Source organism: Rhinichthys klamathensis, unplaced genomic scaffold (assembly GCF_029890125.1).
Source record: "Rhinichthys klamathensis goyatoka isolate OS25496 unplaced genomic scaffold, OSU_Roscu_1.1 h1tg000070l_1, whole genome shotgun sequence".
Taxonomy (NCBI): domain Eukaryota; kingdom Metazoa; phylum Chordata; class Actinopteri; order Cypriniformes; family Leuciscidae; genus Rhinichthys; species Rhinichthys klamathensis.
The window spans coordinates 31,058-58,794 of record NW_026606613.1 but is presented as its reverse complement, the minus strand read 5'-3'; the positions used below and the strand labels follow the sequence as shown (position 1 = coordinate 58,794).

At 44.0% G+C, this 27,737-nt stretch overlaps 2 protein-coding genes across 2 annotated transcripts in view; one reads left to right on the top strand and one right to left on the bottom strand.

The window, feature by feature from the left end:
* Positions 1-27,737, top strand: part of LOC130084985 (small integral membrane protein 10-like protein 2A) — a 168,588-nt gene that overhangs the window by 120,691 nt on the left and 20,160 nt on the right. The window lies entirely within an intron of this gene.
* LOC130084983 (ras-related C3 botulinum toxin substrate 1-like) lies at positions 1,547-27,737 on the bottom strand. Its single transcript, XM_056250523.1, has 6 exons — positions 27,520-27,737; positions 23,534-23,605; positions 12,322-12,439; positions 10,435-10,497; positions 10,177-10,336; positions 1,547-2,263 (listed from the first exon to the last, which is right to left on the bottom strand). The coding sequence occupies exons 1-6, from the start codon at positions 27,552-27,554 to the stop codon at positions 2,133-2,135; spliced, it is 579 nt and encodes a 192-aa protein (XP_056106498.1). The 5' UTR covers positions 27,555-27,737; the 3' UTR covers positions 1,547-2,132.

Here is a 27,737-nt window from a genome sequence, read left to right as displayed (position 1 = left end):
TATATTTCAACTGTATATTAAAAAATGGCACTTCTAATGTCCTTGTAGCACGCGCAAGTGACGATCCTCTGTCAACCAATCAGCGTTCTGCAGTGAGTCTAGCTCCACCTTTTAGTACCGTTCCACTGTGCTAGGTACCCCAACGGAAGGGTACCCAAAAAGTGGTACGGTTCGGCTTTTTGGTACCATTCACAACTTTTGACAGTGGAAACGCAAATAATTGCGTACCGTACCGTACCGTACCGCTCGGTGGAAACAAGCCATAAGGTCACTTCCCAAATAAAACATTTTTAAAACATTAGTTTATATTTAAATTAGGCTAAATCTAGTTTTTACAAATAATAACTTGCCGTCAGGTTTATTTAGCAACCGGAGATATTTATAGTCCGCTCAGCTTGTAGAAGCCTTCAGGTTCAAAAATTCATTTTTTTTTTCATGAAACACAAAGGTAGGCATAGTTATTTTTTTATTACACATAAAACAATTAATCAAACAACAATCAAACAAAAAAAAACAATTAGTTCTGCACTCCAGCGATTTGCGCTTATAGAGGGCAATACATTAATCGGATCAATCTCCGTTTTATTTACATTTTTTCTTTCTTCAGCAGCATCACAGTCGTCAAATTTGTCATATTCTTCATAAATGTTAAAAGAAATAACGAAGACGCTCATTGTTGTATTAGTAGGCTATGTAATATCTAACTAACGTTAGATGTTTGTTTTGATAGAGCAAATTGTTAACGGATACTTTGACTGCCTGTTGCTATGGTTACTCACAGCTGTTGTAGGCAGCGCATTTATTTATTAATTTCGAACGGTAAACAGTCAGTTTCACCAGAACTCCTTTACTAGGTGTCCTCTATCACTTTTTAACGGACACCCTGCAGCCAATCAGAATCGAGTATTCACCCAGACCATATAAGAAGTGTTCAACGTATGAGTGTAATGGGAATAAACCGACTTCACATGAACCAATTTCTGTAGTGTACGATCTGACAGTAGTCTGTTGCTTTCTGTAACATTAGCACATATAAAAGTGTCAAAAAGAAAAAGTTTCTAAAAATTTGTTTTTATATATATATAAATATATATATATATATATATGGCTGTAAGGTGAATTTTTAAATGCCCAAAGAGCATCAAGGTGTTGATTTAACGATATATATTGAGATTGACACTAAATTAGATATTTCAGACCCTGATATCCTCCGACAAAACACGTGAATTTCCCAGAAAATAAAGAAAATATGGAAAATATACTTTGAGTAAATAAAATGAAGCCTAGTTTTAGGATCACTGTACATACTTATGGTTTTGCATATTTATTGTAGTTGCAATTAAGCCCATTTTCCACAATCAAAGTCCTCATATAAAAAAAAAAAACGAGTTACTTTAATAGAAAAATATATTATTTAAATTATTCATCAACCACTGGTAATATTGGTTGTACTTTAATTCAAAAAGAACTTTAAAATTACCGTATATTGTGATGAAAATGGTCCTAAAAATACAAGCTTCTTTTTTTTTTTCTTTATGCAAAACATTATTTCTAAAATTCGGAAGTGACGTGATGCGTCGTGTTTTCGTGCCTTAAATTACATTAAATACCCCCAAAACAAATGGCAAATAGTGTGCACATAACCCCATAATGAAGATATATAAAAATCTGTCCGGACGCCTCATCCTCCATTTACTGATCCTCACGATTCACAAATAACTCTTTCATTCAATATCCCTGGCTTCACAGTAGCCAATGGTTAGCCAAATGGTTGCAGCCCTTTAGGGGTTAAAAAGCAAGAAATGTGGTGTATGCTAATGTAGTGCTATTTGGCAAGATCTTCATTTCTCTCTCAAACAAAGACTGTAAACAAACATTATGGGTTCTCAATGGAAGGAACCAACTTCAGGACACTGTTAACCGTCTTTAAAAAAAGAGTTAATATCCGTTAGTCAAAGGCCACAGCTCGTCCAATAGCACGTGTTTGTCTAAGGGAGACGGGGATCAATGTTTTACTAAATGTTTTGTGAAGTGAGTAAAGTTGTACTGGTGATTACGATGGAGGAAAAGTTGAGAGATGAAAGTCGGGTCTCGTTTCTCCTTCAGAAACACAGTTTGGGTGGCATCAGTCTCTAGAGAAGTGAGCATTTTCTGCCCCTCTTCTTGACCGGCGGGGGGCACAGCACGGCCCGGATGGCCTCGTCGAACACCGTCTTCAGCCCGCGCTGTGTGAGCGCCGAGCACTCCAGGTACTTCACCGCCCCTGACACACACACACACACACACACACACAAGAGCACGGGTTCAGGACAAACATCTTCAAAGATACTTCATTTTCACGAAATTACCAGATTACTCAGTGCCGATACAGTGTTTACTTCCTTTTTATTCTCATATTGATATATTTTTAAACAATTAAATACTGTATTTATGAAAAATACTGTAATAGGATTGCAGATTCAAGAGGTTGCCATCTAAAGTATAAGCATGCTTTTTCTAATTTATTTCTAATTTATTAAATATTGACTAAAATAAATATAATATATATATATATAAATAAATATCGGCTATATGTCGACATTATGAATAAAATTGCTGCCTTCAAATGTTAATCTGGTGCCTTGCAAACTTAAAATAAACCCGAAATAAAATAAACCTTTGTTTATAACTACTACAATATTACATTAAAAAAATTTCATAAGGAGCTGTTTTTGTTTTATATGCTAAGAAGAGTCAAGTAGGCTATAGCTCCATCATTGTTCAAATTAAAAAAAAGATTTAAAAAAAGTTAGTTTTAATAAATAAATTAACATTTTAAAAATCACTTTATGATGTTAGTTTAAATAAATAAATAAAAATGTAAGCATTTCTTTCTTTTTGCTGTATCGAAAACATACCGAACCGTGTCACCCCTGTATCATATCGAACCGAACCGTGAATTTTGTGAACTGTTACACCCCTTATATATATATATATATCGGCAGCCCTGCTCTCTAAGATATCGGCATCGGCCATCAAAAAACCAATATCGGTAGCCCACTAATTTAGAATTTGTGAAATACACACTGATGTCTATGGAAGCGGCAATAATAATAATTTCCATTATAATTAGACGACACGTTTTATTCATATCAGATACACATGTGTAAGTAACACAGATGTGTAAGTAACTTTAAAGTTAACTTCTTCTCCCAGTTCACCAGCCACTTACTTTCATGTATTTCGGGAGAAGTGGATGAACTCACTTGTTGTAAATCCAACAGATCCGATTCTCTGAACGGTGGCACAAACTAACATGGAGGCGCATACAGCTCAACTAATGCGATCGTTATACGGGCGTTTAAACAGAACACCTCCACTTGCACATATTTGACAATCGGAATATCAGATATTTCATGCCATAGCTAACAATTTTGTGAATATTTTTAATAAAAAAGGAAATAAAAGCAGACCATCAGTCATTCAGCGCTATTGTGTCATGTGACAATAAATGCCATGGAAGCAATAAAGTGATAAATAACGGTCACCTTGAAAAACTCACGGGGGTCAGCCAGAATATGTTGAATGTACGTGTAAAAATGTTAAATATGAATACACAGCCTGTGTTCATTTTTTTATTAAGTACAGTACTTTTTTTTACTTCATATTTTAAGTACAGTACAGTTTTTATTTCACTTTTAGGTGCAATACATTTGAATTTAATCATTATTTAAGTTTTTTATCAGTGCAGTGATAATATTCAAACTGTTTTTACAATGTTTAGAGTGGCTGACAATAATAAATTATGATATTCCTTCCTGAAACCCCGTGGTTTACACTGATGTTAAAATACTTCTTATGATTCAGTAAAACGTCTCGGTTACGGATGTAACCCTCGTTCCCTGAGTAGGGAACGGAGACGTTCTGTCGGATGACAACGAATGGGGTTTCGCTTAGGAAGCCTATCGACTTCGTGTACTACAAAAACGAGCCAATGGCAAAGAAATGCCATGGGTCTGCGGAATTTGCATGGCGCAACTCCGCCCCACCTCGTGGGTATAAAAGGAGGAAGCCCGGTAGAATATAGACATGTTTCTTCGCTGAGGAGCCAAGACTGAGCTCAGGCGATCCCCGTGGTACAGCGGAAAGTGGCAGGAAGACGGAACGTCTCCGTTCCCTACTCAGGGAACGAGGGTTACATCCGTAACCGAGACGTTCCCTTTCGTTGTCACTCCGAGTTCCGTCGGATGACGACGAATGGGGATAACAGTCTAATCACGCCACTTTCTCGGCTGTCTTCCAGTGCCCTGCGTAAATCTGAGATCCCTGTCGTGAGACTAGCACGGACGAAGGACTCCTATTTAGCACAGGAATACCAAGGTACACTGGGGAGCATATCCCATAGCTTAGAGGAAATATGCAATTACAGAGGGGGGGGGGGGGACTTAGAGAATACACATATGACCCAGAGGGATGCATACGGAGAACACTGGGGTGTCCAGCCGCAGGTGGAATATTTCAACCCCAGGGGTGGCAAGGTGGCTTGCTAAGGGAAAGACACATGCTCAGAGAGGCTTACAGTGGAAATACACATGTGGGGGTCGCTCGGAGGAGGGACCATGCACACGGGAGGCACCTAGCCGACGCGCAGGCAAAGACACTGGCGCCGACGTCAGGAGTGCTGGAGGAACTCAGGGCTTTCGGGGAAGCTCACCTGAGGAGAATATCGCACGTATCCAGTCCGTGGAGTGGAATGGCGAGCAAGTGGAGTGGAATGGCGAGCAAGCGAAGACACCTGAGCGGGTCCGGTACTAGCTGGTTGAAGCGAGTATGAGAGGACACTGGCTCCACTCGGAGATTGTAGAATCTGGCGAATGTGTTGGGTGTCGCCCAGCCTGCAGCTCTGCAGATGTCTGTTAGCGAGGCGCCATGCGCTAGAGCCCATGAGGACGCCACACTCCGGGTGGAGTGGGCGGTCACACCAAGGGGGCACGGTCGACCTTGCTGCTGGTATGCCAAAGCAATGGCGTCTCACTATCCAGTGAGACAACCTTTGCTTGGAGAGAGCCTTTCCCTTCAGCTTCCCACCATAACAGACAAAGAGCTGGTCTGAGGTCCTGAAACACTGCGTTCTGTCTACATAGATGCGGAGAGCACGTACTGGACAGAGCAGTGCCAAGGCTGGGTCTGCCTCCTCTGGGGGCAGCGCTTGCAGGTTCAGCACCTGGTCCCGGAAGGGAGAGGTAGGAACCTTGGGCACATATCCAGGCCGGGGTCCCAGGATCACGTGAGAGTAAGCCAACCCGAATTCCAGGCACGCTTCGTCAACGGAGAATGCATGCAGGTCCCCTACCCTCTTGATGGAGGCCAATGCAGTCAGAATCGCTGTCTTTATAGACAGGAAGTTAAGCTCGACTGACTGCAAAGGCTCAAAGGGAGCACTCCGCAGGGCACATAGAACCACTGCGAGGTCCCAAGAGGGTACGAGAGGAGGGCGAGGAGGATTCAGTCTCCTCGCTCCTCTCAGGAACCTGACGATCAGGTCGTGCTTCCCCACCGACTTACCTTCTATAAGATCATGCTGTGCGCCAATAGCGGCGACATAGACCTTGAGGGTGGAGGGAGACAGCCTTCGCTCCAACCCATCTTGAAGGAAGGAAAGCACGACGCTGATCGAACATCTCCGGGGGTCTACTCGGTGAGAAGAGCACCAGTTGACGAAGAGGTTCCACTTAAACGCGTAGACGTGTCTTGTGGACAACGCTCTAGCGGAAGTGATGGTAGCCACCACCGCTGGTGGTAGGGTACTCAAACCTGCCTCGTCCTGTCCAGGAGCCATACGTGGAGGCTCCAGAGATCGGGACGAGGGTGCCCTGTCCCTGAGAAAGTAGGTCCTTCCTCAGAGGTATGGGCCAAGGAGGTGCTGTCGCGAGGAGAATGAGTTCGGAGAACCAGGTTCGGGTGGGCCAATACGGCGCGACCAGCCAGACCTGCTCCTCTTCCTCCCTGACCTTGCGCATGGTCTGCGCAAGAAAGCTCACTGAGGGAAACGCATATTTGCGGCCCAGCGGCCAGCTGTGCGCCAGTGCATCCGTGCTGAGCGTGCCCTCGGTCAGGGAGTAATACAGGGTGCAATGGGTCGAGTCGTGAGAGGCAAACAGATCTATCTGTGCGTCCCCGAACTGGTCCCAAATCAGCTAAACCGACTGGGGATGGAGTCGCCATTCTCCAGAGAGGGGCTGAAACCGTGAGAGCTCGTCTGCACAGTTCAGGGCTCCAGGAATATAAACGGCACGAAGCGACCTCAGATGCTTCTGACTCCATAAGAGGAGGTGGCGGGCGAGTTTCGACATACGGCGGGAGCGCAGAGCACCTTGACGGTTGATGTACGCTACAGTCGCGGTATTGTCTGATCGGACTAGTACATGCTGGCCCCTGAGTACGGCTCGGAAGCGGCGCAGGGCGAGCTGTACAGCCAGCAACTCGAGGCAATTGACGTGCCATAAGCGGTGGGGTCCTGTCCAGGAGCCCGCGGCAGCACATCCATTGCACATGGTGCCCCAGCCCGTGGCAGAGGCATCTGTTGTTACAACAACATGCCGGGAAGCTCGTTCCAGGGGCACTCCGGCCCGTAGAAACTGAGGTTCGACCCCGGGGTGAAGGTCTGACGGCAGGTCGGAGTAACTAGTACTCGGAGAGTGCCGTGTTGCCATGCCCACTTTGGGACTCGGTCGCGAAGCCAAAGCTGAAGCGGTCTCATATGAAGCAATCCGAGCGGCGTTGCCACGGCTGCAGATGCCATATGCCCCAGGAGCCTCTGAAAAAGTTTCAGTGGAACCGCACTCTTGCCCTCAAACTGTCTCAGACAAGTCAGCAGTGACTGCGTGCGCTCGCTTGTAAGCTGCGCGGACAGTTTGCTCTTCTCCCAGTTGACCCGAAGGCCCAGACGGGCTAAGTGCCGGAGCACTAAGTCCCTGTGTTCGCAAACCTGGTCTCGAGAGTGAGCTAGGATCATCCAGTCGTCAAGATAGTTTAGGATGCGAACCCCATGTTCCCGAAGGGGAACAAGGGCTGCATCGACGACCTTCGTGAAGACGCGAGGAGACAGGGCTAGCCCGAATGGTAGAGCCGCGTACTGATATGACTGCCCCTCGAAGCAAACCGTAGGAACGGTCTGTGTAGAGGGAGAAAGGAGACATGAAAGTAGGCGTCATTCAGGTCGATCGCTGCAAACCAATCCTGGGGCCTCACACATTCGAAAATGCGTTTGGCAGTGAGCATCTTGAACGGCATCCTGTGAAGGGAGCGGTTCAGCACGCGCAGGTCCAGGATTGGCCGTAAGCCACTGGTTTTTTTCGGGACAATGAAGTACGGGCTGAAGAAGCCGGGACAGTCTCGATCGCACCCTTCGCCAGCAGGGTAGCAACCTCCGCTCTCATGATAGGAGCATTGCCACCGGCCATAGTGGAGCGGACTCCCCTGAAGCGGGGAGGAGACCGCGCGAACTGAATCGCGTAGCCGAGCCTGATCATTCGTGCGACCCAGCGGGACAGGTTGGGAAGCTCTAGCCAGGCTCCCAAGAACTGGTCCAGCGGGGTCACGCGAACCACAGACTTCCCGTCGGTGGGGCAGCGAGGCGGTATGACTGGCCCGGACGTGGACGGCATAGCAGCCCGGTGTGGGGGCACAGTCATAGACCGCGTACTGACAGAGGAGACCAGGGAAGGACGAACGTTCCACGGTGGTCTACTCTGCCAGGGGTCTGGCGACAGAGGAGGATGAGAGTGGCACGGTCCGGGGACGGCGCGCACTGTCATCCGGCTCTGGGACAGAGGAGGACGAGGGGTGCACGGCCCGGGGGCGGCGCACCGTGTCGTCCGAGAATTCTGTGTGCTCAGAGATGGGAGAGTCAGTTCTTTCTGGGAATAAGGATTCTTCCCCGGCCCTCCACCAGGGAAAGGAGTGGCCCTGCTACCAGCTCCTGGAAAGAACTGAGTCCCATCTCTGAGCAGCCCATCTCAAGAGTGCCGCTTAACCCGGCGTATAGCGGGGGGCGGGGCTGGAGAGGGCTGTGGCGTCCCCCTGCGGCTTCCAGAGCCAGCCCGGGTAAACGGGCGGGGTGGGAGCCGCAGGAGGGCGCCTTCGGCGGTGGGCAGACTGAGAGATCTGCTCGGACGGCGGGGCCGTCGGGGCAGAATAAGCCTCAGTCTGCTCGTGGGCGGTTGAGAACTGTTGGGTAAAGCCCTCAAATGCACCGCCGAAGAGGCCGACCTGGGATATGGGGGTGTCAAGCAGATGGGTCCGCCCGACATCCTGCACATCAGACAGGTTCAGCCACAGAATGGTGGACATGACCTGACCCAGGGAGCGTACAGCCACTTTCGTCGCTCGGAGAGCAAGGTCAGTGGCGGCGCGCAGCTCATTAAAGAGCCCTGGGTCAGTCCCGCCCTCGTGCATGTCCGTGAGCATCTGGGTCTGGTAGACCAGCAGAATGGCCATGGCATGCAGTGAGGCGGCTGCCTGTCCTGTAGCGCTATAGGAATTCGCCACAAGTGTAGACAAAAAACTACAGGCTTCGGACGGGTGCTTAGGATCGCGCCGAGAGGAAGCACTCTGAGGACACAGTAGCATCGCAACAGAGCGTTCAACCGGGGGGACCCCAGTGTACCCATGGGCAGCGGCCCCGTCGAGGGAAGGGAGGGATCGCTGGAAGACATGGGGGTCTTCGAGGATTTCGAGATCTCCTGATGCACATCCGGGAAGTAAGGCATTGGAGTGGACGCCGACAGGAGTCAGCGGCCACACCCAAAACCAATCGCCCAGCAGCGAGCGCTCGGACAGGGTGAAAGGTTCCACTCTAGTCCGATGCTCGCAGCGGCCCGGGAAAGCATGGCCGTCATCTCAGGATCTGACTCGACAAATGCCATATGCACACCCGAAAGTGGCAGTACTGTCGAATCTTCACTTCCTGAAGATTCTAGCCCGCCCTGTGATGCTGCGATGGACAACAGATCCGATTCTGGAGCGTCAAGGGAAACCCGCGGGGCATCCGAAAATAGACCCGGGGAATCCCCTGAACACTCGCAGGTTGCGTCACTGAAGAGGGGGGCGTGGTCCACGGACAAACAGTCGGCGGATTTGTTCCACACTCACACCCTCAGGTCACACTGGCCACCAGCCGAAGTAGCACCTCACGTGGAGAGTGTTAGATCGGGGTGTGGATGAGGGGACTCTCTCTCTAACGAGATCATTGAGTCTCGACCGTAATGACGCGATGGTCACGTTCCCGCGGGGAGAACGTGAGTCATCCACAAACGCTGCTCTAGCGTGATCAAGCCCAAGCACGCAGAGCAGAGAATGTGCCCATCAAAATCGAAAATGAGTCGACCGCAACCAGAAATGCACGGGCGAGCCGTCTTTAAAAAGACGTGCCGCGTCCGAGCTCTTTTGTGAGAGGAGAAAAAACTCCGCGATGTTGAAGCGAGCAGGGAGAAACACACTCATTGGCAGATCACTGCACAGATCAGCAGGCAATGTGAACTCGCTGCAGATCGCCGTCACACCAACACCGGAGAGAGTGGCTCGTCTCGTAGAGTGAAGTCAGAAATGGCTGTGGAGTGAAGAGATACTCTTTGCTCCGAAGCGAAAACATGTCTGTATTCTGCCGGGCTTCCTCCTTTTATACCCACGAGGTGGGGCGGAGTTGCGCCATGCAAATTCCGCAGACCCATGGCATTTCTTTGCCATTGGCTCGTTTTTGTAGTACTCGAAGTCGATAGGATTCCTAAGCGAAACCCCATTCGTCGTCATCCGACGGAACTCGGAGTGACAACGAAAGGGAACACTGCTGTTCACTTTCAGTTTTGTTTCAAGTTGTAGGGATGTTTTCTTGTCACAAAAATAATGTGAAACACGTATGTAGGTTATACAATTTTAAATATATTTTAAAGATAATTTAAGTTTACTTTACACACTTTTTAAGCATTATTGTATCGCATATCACATTATCTAATGAGTTATTGCATATCGCATTTTTCTTCAATATCGTGCAGCCCTAGTGTGAACTCAGCATGTTTCCCTAATATCTGTATTTGTATGCTTTAGTACAGAAAACAAAAGATATACAGCACCTTTAAGGTGAAAGGCACTACTAAAGTAGTCCACTGAAGTGTTTTGGCGGCGTGTTTAAGCACCTACCGATCTCTTTGGCCATGGCCAGGCCCTGAGGATACGTGATGGGCGTGAGTTTCTTCTCCTTCAGCTTCTCGATGGTGTCCTTATCGTCTCTCAGATCAAGCTTGGTTCCCACCAGGATGATCGGAGTGGCTGGACAGTGGTGTCTCACTTCTGGATACCACTGAACACACGGCATTTCACATTATCACAACATCCAGCACTGGTAACAATGTCTGCTAGGTTGGTTTTACCTCGTACTCTGAAGGAGAAAGCGCTCACCTTTGCACGGACGTTCTCGAAAGAGGCAGGACTCACAAGCGAGAAGAAGATGAGAAACACGTCCTATGGGAAAAAAGCATTCGGGATGTACCAATGGAGATATACAGATGTGTTCACACTATTTACAGAGCATTAAACTAACACCGTTCATATGCACGTGCTCTTTATGGTATGTATTACTGCCAGAATTGTGCAAGACACTGACATTTGAAGTGCTGTTGCATTGAAGTGACAATGAACACTCGAAGAAACGTATGATAATATTAAAAACACACAGGAGACAAAACATGAATGCAAAATGCTATTAGTTAATCATTAAAAAATGTGTGGTTGCATACATTACCGATATAAAGTTAATGTAACAGTAAATTTAGTCATTATCTTGATTGTATCTTTCCATTCTTACTGTTAATTTAAGTGGACAAAATAAAGATTTAGAGAGGACCCATTATGTTTTATAACTCTTGATTTGATCTACTAGAATAGGTTTTCATGTTTGAATGTTCAAACACATTAATCGAAGAACAAACTGATGTGACGAACTTTGTTGTGGCCTGATTTAGTTTGAAGTGACGTCACATCAGTTAGTTCTTCAGTTAATGCGTGCTCTGCCCTCTGAGCTTGTAGAGTAATCAGGACCTCTAGCGGTCGAGTGTGGCGTTGCAGGCTGAATCAGGGAGTTAGATTTAGTAATCAAAGCACATGGTGAAGATTGTTCCAGCTGCAATAATCCTCTTATGTTTCGGTTTCTCCTTAGCAGGAACTGCCTGTAAGTGGTTTGTATATTTTCTGTTTTACAGTATTTTGTAATAATAGATGTGCTGATTTCATGTTGATTTAAAACCATATACGAGTATTAATCTTTGATTTCAATTCGTGAACTGATTGTATACTGAGACATTATATTTCATTGTAATTAAGCTTTGTTGGTATTTGTACGAGAATTTCACCTAACATTTCATCCAGACGTTTGTCAAGTTTTTGTCATTAAAACGCTGTTGTATGTTGGACTAATTTCTTACGCATCTAATCCCATGCCTCCGTTGCTAATTTTATCGACGCCAAAGCGTAATTTTATCGACTGCAGCAGATTTTAAACAGCGACTGTGAACACAGACTGAATGAGCTGAACACGCGTTTGGGCGTGATCACATAAGTATCAAATTACATTCATAACCGGCCTTACAGTAAGTGTGTCCCCTGCTTTATGCAGTTATTAATGCAGTTATGAGAGAGAGAAAGAGAGAGAGAGAGAGAGAGAGAGAGAGAGAGAGAGAGAGAGAGAGAGAGAGAGAGAGAGAGAGGCATGTGCGTCAATATTATTATTTATTAATTCAATTCGTTTTAATTAATTCGTTCATTCTTTTTTTTCTATTATTGACACAAAGTCAATATTACTTTCTATTAGAAACACAAAGCCCTTTTAACAAGTATAGGCCTATTGATAATAATTTTTTTGTTATATTATCTGCAATAACTACGAAAACCCGTGCAGCAGGACTACCAATTTATTTATGTATTCAGTTTAATTTTCTATTGATTATAGATAGGACTATATACTTTATTCATTAAAATTAAACTGCATGTTTTACATTGATTGTGAAGTTAGACATCGGAAATGGCAGATCAAGCGCATGGGGCTGCATGTTCATTCCTGTTATGAATTGTATCCTATTTTTCGTTATTAGTCAACTACGCGCAGTGATATGGAAACTGTAATGCGGTCAAACCTGCCGGAACTACTTTAGCCGTGCATTTCCCTGAAAATAATTGCACACCTTCGAACATTCGTCAACCAATCAGATTCAAGTATTTAACGGCCCTGTAGTTTAAATGTGTCTAAGCAATTGTGAAAAACTGTATAAGTTGTGAGCGGTGTGATCGTACCGTTTGAGGGTAGGACAGGGGGCGGAGCCTGTCGTAATCCTCCTGTCCTGCTGTATCCCACAGACCCAGATTCACTGGCTTCCCGTCCACCATCATATTCGCAGAATAATGATCAAATCTGTCAATTAGAAGGCAATGCAATTCTGAGTATTAGGATGTTATCAGTGATCACCAGGTTAAAAAGCTGACTGTAAACAAATGCAGAACCTAAACAAGACAGGAGGTTTTTCAGCTTTACAAAACTCACAGTACAAAAAAAAAATTCAACCCAGTGCTTCATTTACATGTTCACATTAAAATACTTTATTGCACATCTCTCTGGAATACCCCATTTTGAACGGTCGGATCACAGCTGTTCTAAGACATATACACTGAACAAAATTATAAACGCAACACTTTTGTTTTGGCCCCAATTTTTCATGAGCCGAACTCAAATATCTAAGACTTTTTCTATGTACACAAAAGGCCTATTTCTCTCAAATATTGTTCACAAATCTGTCTAAATCTGTGTTAGTGAGCACTTCTCCTTTGCCGAGATCCATCCACCTCACAGATGTGGCATATCAAGATGCTGATTAAACAGCATGATTATTGCACAGGTGTGCCTTAGGCTGCCCACAATAAAAGGCCACTCTAATTCTATATTGTTCGAACACATATTTCAGTATATTGCCCGCTAAACTGGATATTTCCTGTTGCCCATGGAAACTATTTTCATGTCTCTGGTATCTGGTATCACATGTGGTTTCTCTCTCTTTCATGCCAACGCATGATAGAACAGCCCACTTAAAAAAGCACCATCTTGTGATTTAAAAGGTTTCCTGACTGAGTCTCGGAGGACTTTAGCATTTTACTTATGGAGGGCATTTTACCAGTTAGAGCCGCATGATTAACGGTTAAAAGATCACAATCTTAAACCTTTGACTAGTGCGATCACAGCCAACATTCAAGTTTGCTGCCGCTGACCCAGAGAGCAGTTGTCATGTATAGGTATGAAACAGCTTAAACAGTCTCTGTGTGTGTGTGTGTGTGTGTAAGAGAGAGAGAGCTTAAACAGTCTTTTCAACCACACAGTATCATTATTTCTGTTATACAATAATTCATATTTCCAGATAAGTAATTTTTGGATATAAACACTGATGTCTACGGTAGCAAAACGAAACGATTCAAATAAAGATTGGATCAATGACATCGTTACACCAGTAGGTGGCGACGAGTGACTGTTAAAGAAATACAATCGAATCATTTATTCAAGAGATTAGTTTAAAAACGCAGATTTATCCAGCAATGAAGTGAAGTATTTGAGTGAGTCATTGAATCATTCCAAAGATGTGTTTTAATTATTCAAATGAATTAAATGTTTTTTTTGTTTTGTTTTTTAAATAGACCGCAGAAAGTTAAATTGTGTCAGAACCTCTAGTAAAGTGCATGTTATTTTGTTATTTAGATGTCGGTTCAGAATAGTGGGAGAATCGTGATCTCGGTTTTAAACAAAACAAAAAATCGTGATGCTCAATTTGAACCAGAATCATGCAGCTCTAATAGATGTATAATAATATAATAATATAATATTACTATATTAATATAATACTCAAAGTAAGAAAAACAACAACAACATTAAAGCTGCAAGCAGCATTAAAAGGGCCCTCGCGCCCGTGCCACCGCCACCCGGTGGCTTTAGGAAGACAGAGCACGGTGGGCAATGTGCATTTAAGTAGGTAAATATAGGAGGAGTATGTCAAAGTCAATTACAAAAATGTCCTTTATTGTGGGGATAATAGTATGCGTTATCACTCAGATAAGTGTTGCTAGCATGTTTTAGCATGTTTCTAGCATGTTTAGAACTCAATGGCATATTTAATATGTTGCTAAAACTGCATCACAGTGTAAAATATGTCACTTCCTTTTGACAGTAGGTGGCACTATTACTTTAACTTAAAATGGTCATGTAGAGATATGTTCAGGGCAGGACTCTTATCAAACGTGTGAAGTTTAGGGCAGATTGGACATTGCCTTCTTCAGTAAAAACAACTCCCTGTTTCATTGCTTTAGTATGTGTTAGCACTTAGCTAAGAATTGCTAGCATGTTTTAAAGGAACACTCCGACTTTTTGGGACTTTAGCCTATTCACCTTATCCCCCAGAGTTAGAAAAGTCCATACATACCTTTTTCATCTCCGTGCGTGCTATAAGTCTGTTTGACGCACCCACCGCTAGCCTAGCTTAGCACAAAGACTGGATGTAAATGGTTGCAGCTAGCATACTAATCCAAATAAGTGACAAAATAACGCAAACATGTTTCTATTTACATGTTGTGATTTGTATAGTCACAGAGTGTACAAAAAACAAAGTCACATGAGACACATACATATTTTAACCATATAAATACTGGGAACTATATTCTCTGAAGGCGAAGCACTGCTACTTGGGCGGAGTGATAACCGCAGCACCTGAGACGCGCCGTGGTGAGGAGCAGAGAGCGCGTCTCAGGTGCTGCGGTTATCACTCCGCCCAAGTAGCAGTGCTTCGCCTTCAGAGAATATAGTTCCCAGTATTTATACGGTTAAAATATGTCTGTGTCTCATGTGACTTCGTTTTTTGTACACTCTGTGACTATACAAATCACAACATGTAAATAGAAAAATGTTTGCGTTATTTTATCACTTATTTGGATTAGTATGCTAGCTGCAACCATTTACATCCAGTCTTTGTGCTAAGCTAGGGTAGCGGTGGGTGCGTCAAACAGACTTATAGCACGCACGGAGATGAAAAAGGTATGTATGGACTTTTCTAACTCTGGGGGATAAGGTGAATAGGCTAAAGTTTCAAAAAGTCAGAGTGTTCCTTTAAGATGTTTCTAACATGTTTATAACTCAATGGCATATTTACTATGTTGCTAGTACTGCATGACACTGTAAAACATGTCACTTCCTGTTGCCAGTAGGTGCCACTATTACTTTAACCCTCTGGGGACCAGGGTGTTTTTGGGGCCCTTGGGATGTTTTGACATGCACTGACATTTGTGCTTTTTTCAGTTATTTATAAACATGTTAATGGCAAAGGTGTAAATTCACTCTATATAGCACAAACGGGGCTACCATGATATGTGAGCAACATGTATGTACGTTTGTATTTTTGAGAGAATATTATTTATGCATGGTTATTGAAAAACTTAAAAATAAAGGTTTCTGAAATAAGGCCACAAAACACATATTGATTATTTCTTCACACGACCTTTGAAAATTGTATCACATAGTCTAGAATATTTGCTCCAAAACTATGTGAGAATCATCCTGACTACTCATTCAGATAAGTCAATAAAGTCTTTTACATTTTTAATGACGTGTTTTGTTTGAGAAAGCTTTATGCGGGGAGGCGTGATCTTTCATTAATATGTGTGGCATTCCACACCTGAGAAAGACAAAGACCCTCCCATAATGGCTCTATTACACAGCAAAATCCCCAGAGTTAAATTAACTCTGCTCAGAGAACATTTGGTCCCTCTCTACAGAGAGTTAAAATAACTCTGAATCAGAGTTAAAGTTAATGAGATACTTAAGTTATTAATTAAGTGATGATTGGGCATTAATGATGAACACCTGCTGTCAACAAGCAGAATCACTGAAGGAAAGAGAAACAAGAATAGAAAAAAAGATAAACAAGAACTACAACTGACTTTTAGCCACAGCCTTAATGAAATCAAATGTAGACAAAAGACATTACATCTCTCTAGTTCTCAGCAGAGGAGGATTAAACAACTCCACAAACAGCATTACCAGCTTCACTTATTACTAACCAGACTGACTTGATTTCTGTTAAGTCTACAGAAGGTCTTATTGAGAATTAACAGAAGTTTAGATGTTGATGATTTATTGAAAATGTTTGATCACCATTATGGCGATGAGTGTTTCCTTTAGTTGGTCAGATTTGACTCTTGGCTTTTATTCTGAGTTTGTGGTTTTTGTAACAGGTTTTACCATAACATGTAGTTTGTTACAAAGAAAGCCAAAAACAATGATGATCAGGTGATATAGTTTTCAACAACAATAAATAGAATAATGCACTTATCTCATCACTGTCCAAAAGTGGTTATATGATGTTAATACATTATATTCACTAACAATACTCTCTTGCCACAGATCGGACATTCTGATTTTTGACTTTTAAAATACATTATGGGGATTTTTTTTTCCAAGACACAGACATCAAGAATCAGCATATGAATCTCAACAATGGTAACATGCTTCATGCCGCAATGCATGCTGGGAGCCACAATAATGTAAAACGTATGGCTCCCAGCATGCATTGCGGCATGAAGCGTGTGCTCCCCTAGTGGACTCGATGGGACAGTGTGGAGAAGAGGAAGATTAGCTGGAAGGATCTGTGGGCCATGGAAGCGAGGAGGTTGAGCTTTTCCATCAGAGCAACGTATGACGTCCTTCCAACACTAGTTAATCTTCACCAATGGTATGGTGAAGATCCAGACTGTGCCCTCTGTTCCATGCCAGCCAACCTCAGGCATATTCTCACAGGGTGTAAAACAAGCCTCACCCAAGGACGCTACACCTGGCGTCACAACCAGTCTTAAAAAACCTTGCGTCCGCACTGGAGGACAAGCGAGCCGCCACCAACTCCCTACTACCCCCAGCAGCATCACACCCCTTACGGACGACTTTTGTCCGTGAAGGGGCAAAACCACAGAAGAGCAGCTCTACACCATCAGAGCGAGACCAGCTGCGCTTGGCCCGCGACTGGAAAATGGTAGCTGACATTGGTCGGCAACTTGTGTTTCCTCCGGAGATCGTAACCACCACCCTAAGACCTGACATGGTGCTCTGGTCCAGTTCACTCAAGAAGGTCTTCATTATTGAGCTCACAGTACCCTGGGAGGACTCAGTAGGTGAGGCTTATGAGCGAAAACATCTGCGCTATGGCGATCTAGCTACCGAAGCACGGCATCATGGTTGGAACACAGAAGTCCAACCAGTGGAGGTGGGCTGCAGAGGTTTTGTGGGAACATCTACAACCAAACTGCTTAAAGACCTGGGAAGTAAGGGCCAGAGCCAGCGTTCGGCAATTAGAGCTGTATCGAAGGCGGCAGAAGGTAGCAGTCAGTGGCTCTGGACGAAGAGGAAAGACCCCAGCTGGGCCCCAAAGTGAGAGGGCCAGGAGGTATGCGGTCAACAATGCTTGACTCAGGGAGGAGGATGCCCCTGGCATGCATAGTCCCATGGGATGTTGGCTATCAACAACAAGGCAACTCCTATGACTAAATGGGAATGGGACGCAAGCGTAGGATTGATCACCCTGTCGCTGGCCGCCTGTGGGGAGGGTGTATAGTGTGAAAGGCCGAAACACCCTAGGAACCAAAGGTACACTACTGACGATGCGCTCCCCAAATTTCACGATGTGTTCTCAAATTTCATCAGGCTCACTGTTTCATGAACTCTTGGAAGTGCTTGCACAAAGGATAGTAACATCTCATTCTGTGTTCTTGGAATCAGTAATAGCATGCTTTAGCACTTAGCTAAGTGTTTGCTAACGTGTTTCTAGTATGTTGCTAGCATGTTTAACACTTGCTGGCACTTTTTTATATGTTATTAGGAGTCCACAACAGTGTTAAACATGTCACTTCCTGTTGCCAGCAGGTGGCGCTATGATTTCCATTACACGAGAGTAGATGTTAAAACTTCATGCTGATTTGTACTCTGCTTTTGCCAAGATAAGCAACACTAAGACGTAGCTTTACAGTAAACTATGCTTCTCCATCCATTTACGCTTCTTTCCACTCCCCTTCTGTCCGGCATTAACGGCTGCAGTGTACTTGGCGCGTCAGCACACACGACGGCTGCAACTACAGTGTGGTCTCCCTAGTGGACCAGCATGACAACCGTCTGGATTGAGCCGAGTAGGGGACATCTCTAGGGTCTTCAAGTGGGCACCTTCCGTCCTCAGTGTTTCGTCAACTAGCCCACGACACCTCAAGACGGCTCGACAGTGGCTCTGGCGTCCCAGAGTCACCCCCCTCCGTCCCCCACTCAACTCAGCCCAGCTTACTGACCTCTACATCCCTCCTGCTGCTGAGACCAAACCACAATCTCACAAACTCTCCGCAAACCAACCATACGCGCCAACCCGTTTGACTAAGGCTGTCGAGCCCCACTGGTGCGTTAATATGCAGTTTCAGTGGCAACGGTTCCGTATGGCATACCACGTACCGCAAAACACAATATCTGCCCAACCACCCGTCATTCACGCAATATACGCAGGAACATAATGACTGTAAATACTATACAACCTATACAAATAAACCAACAGACTCTTCAAGTTCTCTTACGAGAGGTTCTCTCGTATTGCGTAAGTTTAGCTTACGCTACGGGAAAGATTCATCTTCTCGAGATATTGAAGCCAAAAAATTATCCTTAATTTTGTATTCATTGTCAATGCAGTGCAGCAGCTAGCAGACCTAGAGCAGGCCATCTCGCGTGCTCATTGGCTGCCCTGCGGGCAACTGCTGCAGCCTACCAGTCAGCCCGGCGTGACGTCACGCTCAATGAAGGGCGCCCGCGCCTTCATAGCGTCACAGCCCGCCAGAATGGGCGTGGCTTAGCGTATAAAAGTAGGGGCTGTAGGCTGACTTCCCTGATTTTTCGTCTCTTCAGCGAGCTCTTCGCATCGCTGGATCTGAGAGAAGCCACCGCCGCCGTCGAACAGCGAACAGCCAGCTTAGGACAGCGCTGAGGAAGCCGGCCATCTTCGCCACCTTCAGCCATCCGTGCGAGCTACGCTATCCGGCTACGTATCCTTTTACCTTGCAAAACCTATTCCTGAAAGAGCGCGAGTGTCTTTTTAAAGATGCCTCGCACTTCCTGCGGCTCGTGTAGGGCCCCGCTCAGCGTCGGAGACCGCCATATGATCTGCGCTCTCTGCCTGGGCCTGGAACATGCAGAGCTCGCCCTCGCGTCCGGGGGCTGCGAGCTCTGTGAAGCGCTTCCGCTGTCGACCCTGCGGGCTCGACTCGAAGCCTTCAACCCCGAAGCAGTCACTCCGCCCTCTGTTGGACCGCGCACGAAGAAGTGCCGTTCCCTGAGACAGCCGGAACCCGTGGCCTCGCTTTCGCCTTCCCCGCCTCCCCTCACCGACGCGCAGCTGCCGCTCACGAGCCTCGCTGCCGTCGCATCTGAGGATGAGGCAGAGGGACACGCCACGAGAGACTGCTGCTCCATCCTGGCATCAGACTGCGGCTAGCTCTCTTTACGTTACAAGAGAGCTACCCCGCCCTCGCGTCGCCGTTCGCGCGACATGCAGAGCCCTCTCGAGCTCTCTGCATGACCCAGACGGGCTTGCGCGCCGCCGTCGAAATGTCTCGCCCTGTCAGTCCCCTTAGATAAGGCTACTGCAGCGGTGTATTTGGCAGCCAACGAGCCGGTAATGCAACCCGCTCGCCTGCACACATCCGCCGTTCTCGCGGCGACCCAGAGAAATCTCAAGTGAGTATAATGTCTGGTTATCCGGCTCACGCCGTTGGTGTCTTGAGTGTAGAAAAGGTGCCCACACCTCATACATGTCAGGTTAAGAATGTAAGTTACGTGCCCGGTCACGCTAACAGACACATCGCCTCCGAAAAGACGCGCGTGTCCCGCTGCGGCCGGACCACCGTCAAAGTTTATTTCCCTGTCAGTCCCCTTCAAACAGGCTACTGCAGTGGTTCATTTAGCAGCCAACGAGCCGGTTTGTTCACCCTCTCGCCTGCACACAAACGCCGTTTTCTCATGGTGGATGCTTGGCGCGCACGGCGTTGACAAAGTGTTCCCGTAGCGTAAGCTAAACTTACGCAATACGAGAGAACCTCTCGTAAGAGAACGGTACTCGGTTACTAACGTAACCTCGGTTCTCTCTAGAGAGGGAACGAGTATTGCGTAACCGGCTGTGCTTGCGCCACGAGCGACTTCGCTTCAGTCGACGAAAAACCAGGGAAGTCAGCCTACAGCCCCTACTTGTATACGCTAAGCCACGCCCATTCTGGCGGGCTGTGACGCTATGAAGGCGCGGGCGCCCTTCATTGGGCGTGACGTCACGCCGGGCTCACTGGTAGGCTGCAGCAGTTGCCCGCAGGGCAGCCAATGAGCACGCGAGATGGCCTGCTCTAGGTCTGCTAGCTGCTGCACTGCGTTGACAATGAAGACAAAATTAAGGATAATTTTTTGGCTTCAATATCTCGAGAAGATTAATCTTTCCCGTAGCGTAAGCTAAACTTACGCAATACTCGTTCCCTCTCTAGAGAGAACCGAGGTTACGTTAGTAACCGAGTATCGTTTTCAAGAATTCTACGAAACCGTAGCGTGGCGGCCTGTACACAGCCAGCTAGAATCATTCCGTCTCAACCACAGCCAGTTGCTGCTCCTTTCTGCTGCATCAGATAAGTTCTTTACTGTGCGACGCAACTCTTGGCCACTGAATCCGACGTCTCTGAGGAACCGGGTTGTAGAGTGTGCCACAAAACCTCGACAACCCACTTCCACTGGATAAACCTGGACTCTCCATCCTCGCTGTTCTGCTTCAGCGGCCAGACGAGCATACCGCAGTTTCTTCCTCTCATATGCCTCATCTACCGCATCCTCCCATGGCACTGTTAACTCTATCAGTTGAACAATGCGTGCTGATCCCGACCACAAAACAATATCTGGTTGTAGATTAGTGGTGGCAATCTCAGGTGGAAAAATAAGCCGTTGATCAAGATCAGCCAGCATCTTCCAGTCCCTAGCAGCTTCCAGTTGTCCTGGGCGAGAATTGGTGTTAACACCTTTTCTTGGTGGTTGCTCGCCTGGGCGGAGGAATATTGTCTTCTGCGTGTAATGTTTTGCTAGAACAGGCGGCAACTTATTGGTCATACTACGCTTGCCTTCCAATACTAAAGCCAAACATCGCAGTACTTGGTCATGGCGCCAAGTAAACCGACCTTGGCTAAGAGCCACCTTACATCCTGTAAAAATGTGCCTTAATGTGGCAGGTGATGAACACAAAGGACAAGAGGGATCCTCTCCTACCCAGAGGTTTAGGTTCTGCGGTGATGGGAGAACATCATATGTTGACCTAATAAGGAAACTGATCCTACTCTCTTCCATTGACCAAAGGTCTTGCCAGCCCATCTTGCGTTGTTCCACACTATCCAATCTCATCCACTCTCCCTGCTTGGCCTGGGAAATGGCTTTTATACACCTCATCCTCTCCTCCTGCTTTCGCATCTCGTTGACTACCAGCTTCCTACTTTGAGCTGGGCCTGCCTTGTGCCATTTAGGAGGAGCTAAACTGAGCCCAAAACCCCCTCTTCCATGCTGTACCTGTCCCACGATATCCCCAATTTGAAGGTCAGCCTTTGCCTCTACTACAGATTTCTTTGCTGACCACTTTCTACCAGTTTTTAACACAGGGGCTGCCTCCCTTACACATTTGTCGCGTGACTCTACTAAGGTAATTTCCAGTCTGACCTTGGCACACTTAAACTCCTCGGTTAAAGCAGCGACTAGCAGCTGCAATATTCCTTTACTATAAAGTCCCACTCTGCTGAGGCAGCGTGGAACTCCCAACCATTTCCTGATGTATGAACTTATTAACGCTTCCAGCTTATCCACTGTTGTCAAAGAAACCTCGTACACAGTCAGTGGCCACAGCAACCTCGGCAGTAGACCAAACTGAAAGCACCAGAGTTTTAGTTTACCAGGTAGAGCACAGCTGTTTATGCTCTTCAACCCTTCCACTGCTTGTCGTCTAACTTCTCCCACTCGAACTGTGTCCTTTAGATCCCCATCGTACCATCTCCCAAGACTCTTCACTGGCTTCTCAGAAACTGTTGGTATTGCCTCACCATTAATGAAGAATGTTTCATCTACTACCTTTCCTTTAACTATCGAGATGCTCCTTGATTTAGAGGGCTTAAATTGCATTCGTGCCCATTCAATATTATCAGTTAACTTCCCCAATAACCGATTAGTGCAGGCTGCTGTTGTAGTCATGGTTGTCATGTCATCCATATATGCTCTGATTGGTGGTAGTCGCATCCCAGAAGCCGAGCGCTCTCCTCCTACTACCCATCTTGATGCCCTAATAATTACTTCCATTGCCATGGTAAAAGCCAGTGGAGAAATGGTGCATCCTGCCATTATTCCAACCTCTAAACATTGCCATGCAGTGCTGAATTTTGGAGTTGAGAAACTAAATTGCAAATCTCCAAAATAGGCTTTCACTAAATTTGTTATTGACATTGGTACTCTGAAAAAATCAAATGCTGCCCAAAGAAGCTCATGTGGCACTGAACCATATGCATTAGCCAAATCCAGGAATGTCACATGGAGCTCCTTCCTCTCCTTTTTAGCTGACTTAATTCGTTGCCAGATAACATTGTTGTGTTCTAAGCATCCTGAGAACCCTGGAATGCCCGCTTTTTGAACTGAAGTGTCAATGAAGCCATTCTTTAATAGGTAGGTGGACAATCTCTGGGCAATAATGCTGAAGAAAATCTTACCTTCAACGTTTAATAGTGAAATAGGACGAAACTGACTGATGCTTGTAGCATCTTTTTCTTTAGGTATAAAGACTCCACCTGCTCTGCGCCATGCTCTAGGTACAACCTGTTTTTCCACTTTTATTAATTTCCACAGAATTCGCAGAACTCCTGAAGCACTCTTGTACACTCTGTACGGAACTCCATTAGGCCCTGGAGATGATGAAGCCCTTGCCTTTCTCACAGCCTGCTCTACCTCTTTCCACTTAGGTGCACAGACCTCCATTTGGTATTCTGGTGGGTTGATAGGTGGTATGTCTGATGGAATTGACATAGGCTCATGCCTTTTTGCATCTGTATGCGTTTCCTCCAAATATCTCTCTAGCTCAACCCTAGATGCTTTTAAAGTGCCATTCTTCTCCCTGGTGAATAACTGCCAGGGAATAACATGACTATGACTATAACTGAATATGAGCATGGACATGTTTTCAGGACAGAATTCTTATCAAACGTGTGAAGATCTGCCCCAAACTTCACATGTTTGATAAGAGTCCTGTCCTGAACACATGACCATGCTCATATTAGATTATTGCAATAGCGCGTGTGTGTGTGTGTGTGTGTGTGTGTGTGTGTGTGTGTGTGTGTGTGTGTGTGTGTGTGTGTGTGTGTGTGTGTGTGTGTGTGTGTGTGATATTTGAGCAAACACACTCACATTGTGGGGATGTATTCTCCAGGAAAGGCATTGGTGGTGTAGCTGATCAGCAGACATGTTTTACCCACAGCTCTGGAATAAGGAAGAACACAGGTAAAGTGAATGACGGTAAACACAAGGCATCGTGACACAGGACAGTAACAGTAACAGGTTGAAAAACTAGTCTGTGGACGGAGTCATCAAGATCAAAAGCATTCTCATATATGACTAATCGCTGTAGGGCTGAAATCTCATTTTGTGCCGTTTCACTTCCTCCTAAAACATTTGTGCAAACTTTTTAAAATGCAACAAAAAAGAAGCTGTACACATTAAATTTAAACAAACAAATGTCATCCACACATAATGCCTAAATTATTACATAATGCAGTTCATTTTATTCTTTCTAAAATGAATCAATGGAATTAATCTATTAACTAGGAGAAAAAAAAAAGTTGGTAACACTATTTTAATGTATTATAGTTACACGTTACATCCATTTACTATCGTAATAACTATAAATTATGCATAATTACATGCAACTAAACCAAACCCTAACTAGGGTTGGGAATCGAGAATCCATTCCAATCCTGGAATCGAATACTTGAGGGCAGGAATCAGATACTTGTTATAAAATAATTGTAATTCCTCTTATTGATTCATAACCCAGTCAAGCGTGAGGCGACCGCAGGCGTGTGTATCAGTGTACTGGACCCGTGCGGCTCTTAAAGGGACAGCACTGATATTCCTGATGTGTCTCTATAGTAACACTGATCACACAACACAGCACAGAGAAAATGTGCTCGTAACTTTTGTAACTATATTTGTAATGTATAATTAATTTATAAAGTGCAGTGTTATTTTACATTTGATTACAGTTTCTGTGCCTGAATCTTAAAACACTGTTTATATCAGTCGTATCTGTGTTCAGTTGTATCTTTTTGTTGCGTTTATTTGTTCTTTTTTAATTACTGAGTGTTTACTTGTGTTTAATAATGCTTGACGTGTACATTAGTTCGGCTAGTTGTTTTTCTATGGTGTTTATAAACCACAGGCAAACTAAATGTGAATGATATCTAAGTTTTTATTTATTTTTACCTTATTGGAATCGAAATTAGAAATAAATAAGAATCGGAATCCCTATCCTAACCGTTAGAGTTAGTTCATGAAGTAAATTAATATATCTAATTAGTTGTATAATTACACTGTAACCTTTTAAATGTTACATTTGCAATTAAATGTTTCAACTATGTAAAGCCTGATGTATAAATAATCAATCTATTTTAAATGGAAGTTTATTGAACCTTTATAAAGAATCTAAAAGAAAATATATATAAAAAACTTGCATATGCGTTTATGTTTTGTCTAATATTTTTTAAGCTTTTAAGATGCAGTGAGAATATGGAGCGCAAACTGAGCAAGATCATGAAATCTGGTGCAAATGCTGATATTGATGATGAAAATCTGATCGCTTGTATTATAAATCATTGAGATCTTTATTACAGTATATCAGTCGTCGTCACTCTATATCTGCCAATCATGTCTTATACGGTGATATTTGAATGCTTAGTTCTGCCTAAATTCGAAGTTCATCATATAAAGCGATCGAGTCTCTTCAGAAAATTAGGACTAAACCGCTCGTTTCATATGGATTAGTTTTTTACGATCTCTTTATGAACTTTTTGAAGTGTCAAGTAGTTGCTTAGTCTGTCAATGGAGGGACAGAAAACTCAGATTTCATCAAAAATATCTTCATTTCAGTTCCGAAGATGAACGGGTTTGAAACGACTGGAGGGGGAGAAATTATTAATGACAGAATTTACATTTTTACCCCTTTAAATTGTGCATCATTTCACTCTTAAAATAATCAAAGAGTTTTCTAGAAGAGTTTTCTGAATGTTAAGAAGTGTCGGTAACACTTTACTTGAAGGGGTGTGCATAAGACTGACATGACACCTTCATAACCATGACATGACACATGTCATGAATATGAAGTAGGGTTTATGCATGTTTATGACAACTGTCATTACGTGTCTTTCGCTCATTAATGACATTTTGAATGCAAATATGACATTGTTTGAGATGTCTTTGTTATGACACCTTGACATAAACCATAACATCATAACCTGTCAGTGTCTTTGTCATGACAACTTGACATTAAATTAAGTTAAACTGTCATGTGGTTGATTTTGACATTGGCTGTCATGAGGCATTATAACTGTGCCATGAATATTTTTCGTGACCTCGACTACAGTGGTACACATTGAATTTGTCATTAAACAGTTATAATGGCTTCATGACAGCCAATGTCAAAACCAACCACATGACAGTTTAATGTAATGTTAACCCATAAAGCTAAGTGGTTTCTTAAGTTTGATAATTAATCTGCTATGTCGTGTTTATGACAGGTTGTGTTGTCTTAGTAATGTCAAGGTGTCAAAACAAAGACATCTCAAACAATGTCATATTTGCATAAAAAATGTCATAATTGAGCGAATGACACTTAATGACAGTTGTCACAAACATGCATAAAACTTCCTTCATATTCATAACATGTGTCATGTCATGATTATGAAGGTGTCATGTTAGTCTTATGCACACCCCTTCAAGTAAAGTGTTACCGAAGTGTCAAAGAATAATCAGTGTTTCAATAATTTAGTGTTTCAACAAAGTCAAGACAGAAGTAAAAATAAATACGAATCAACAGAATAGAAGTTCATTCAATTTCAATCCAATTAACAAAAAATAAATAAAAGAGGCTTGTCATTAAGAGGGAGAGTTATGATAATAAAACTCTTCAGGCTGATTATAAAATATCAAAGGAGATTGACAAGATGCTTGTTGATTTTGCTTGGAAAAAAAGGAAATTACATTTTAATTACATTAAATAAGAAAAACGGTCTTAATGAACGTCACTACATTAAACAATTAGACAACTTGTTAGGTATCCAATCTCTGCTTGGAATATTATTATCCTCCATATTTTGATATTATCAAACTTTCATCATCAAGCTTTTCTAGCATGTTCAGCGTAACTTACAAAACACAACTTTTTAGTTTTTAGCTCACCAATTAAATACTTTATCTGGAATAATATGGACATTCGATTTAAACAAAATACTTTTTTCTTTGAAAATTGGTTTCTGAATCATATTGTTTTGGTGGACCAATTATATAACTCGGATAGGGAATTAATGGCAAACTATAATATTTCCAGACCACCGAGGGAATTCGCAGTTTTGTGTGATTTCTTCTAAGATATGCATGTTGTTTAAACAGCAATAAGATTACCAGAAACTCCCAGCCAGCGCACCAAATCACTGGCCTGGAGGGAAATATGGTGTAATAATCATAACAGATCAATAAAGATGTTGTTTCGAGACCAAATGTAATTGCATATTGGAGTCAGGTTTGTGAGGGATGTTGACTGGAAGAAATCTCTTAAACAAGGTGAAAGAAGCATCTTTAAAACTCCTTCACAGAATATACCCTGCTAAACATTACTTAAACATTATGTATTTGCTTTTATAGTTGGAAATGTTGATGGAAATGTTATATTATAGTGGAAAGATGTTCTTTTACGTATTTTTGTAAACTCCAAAGATAAACAAACCCGCACTTATATTACTATTATTCTTTATTTTAATGGCTACATTTTTTCAGGATATTTAACGTTAATATTTAAAAATGAAGTGAATTATTATAGAGTCAATATTACCCTCGAAGAAACAAAAAGCTATTCAGATTGTACAAGCATTTACACCCTCTAAAATATTATTGTTTATAAATCTCCCTTCCATTTGAATTTTATTTTTGTTTTGACATTTTCTTCAATAAAAAATAAATAAATAAAACCGTGCGCGTGACGTCACGCAGGAGTCAACGAGGCCATAAACGCGGTCTAAAGTGGCAGTTCAGTAGGCTTTGAGACACAGTATAAGTCATTATAAGTGAGTAAAGTCCTCTTCAGAGGGACAAAATGTCAGTACCGAGACAGTAAAGTTACTCACCCGTCCCCGACGACCACACACTTGATGGCCTGCATGACTTCAACTCGATATTTACTCTCCCTCCGCGCGAAATTACACACGATCGGTCAAATAAACGACGCCGTTCAAACAACACTTATTGCGACTGGGGATTAAGACGCTTTTGTAGATTAAGTTTTCTTCCTCCTCTCATTCCCACACACAGGAATGAAGTCCAGTAGGAAAGTTTGAAGCCACCA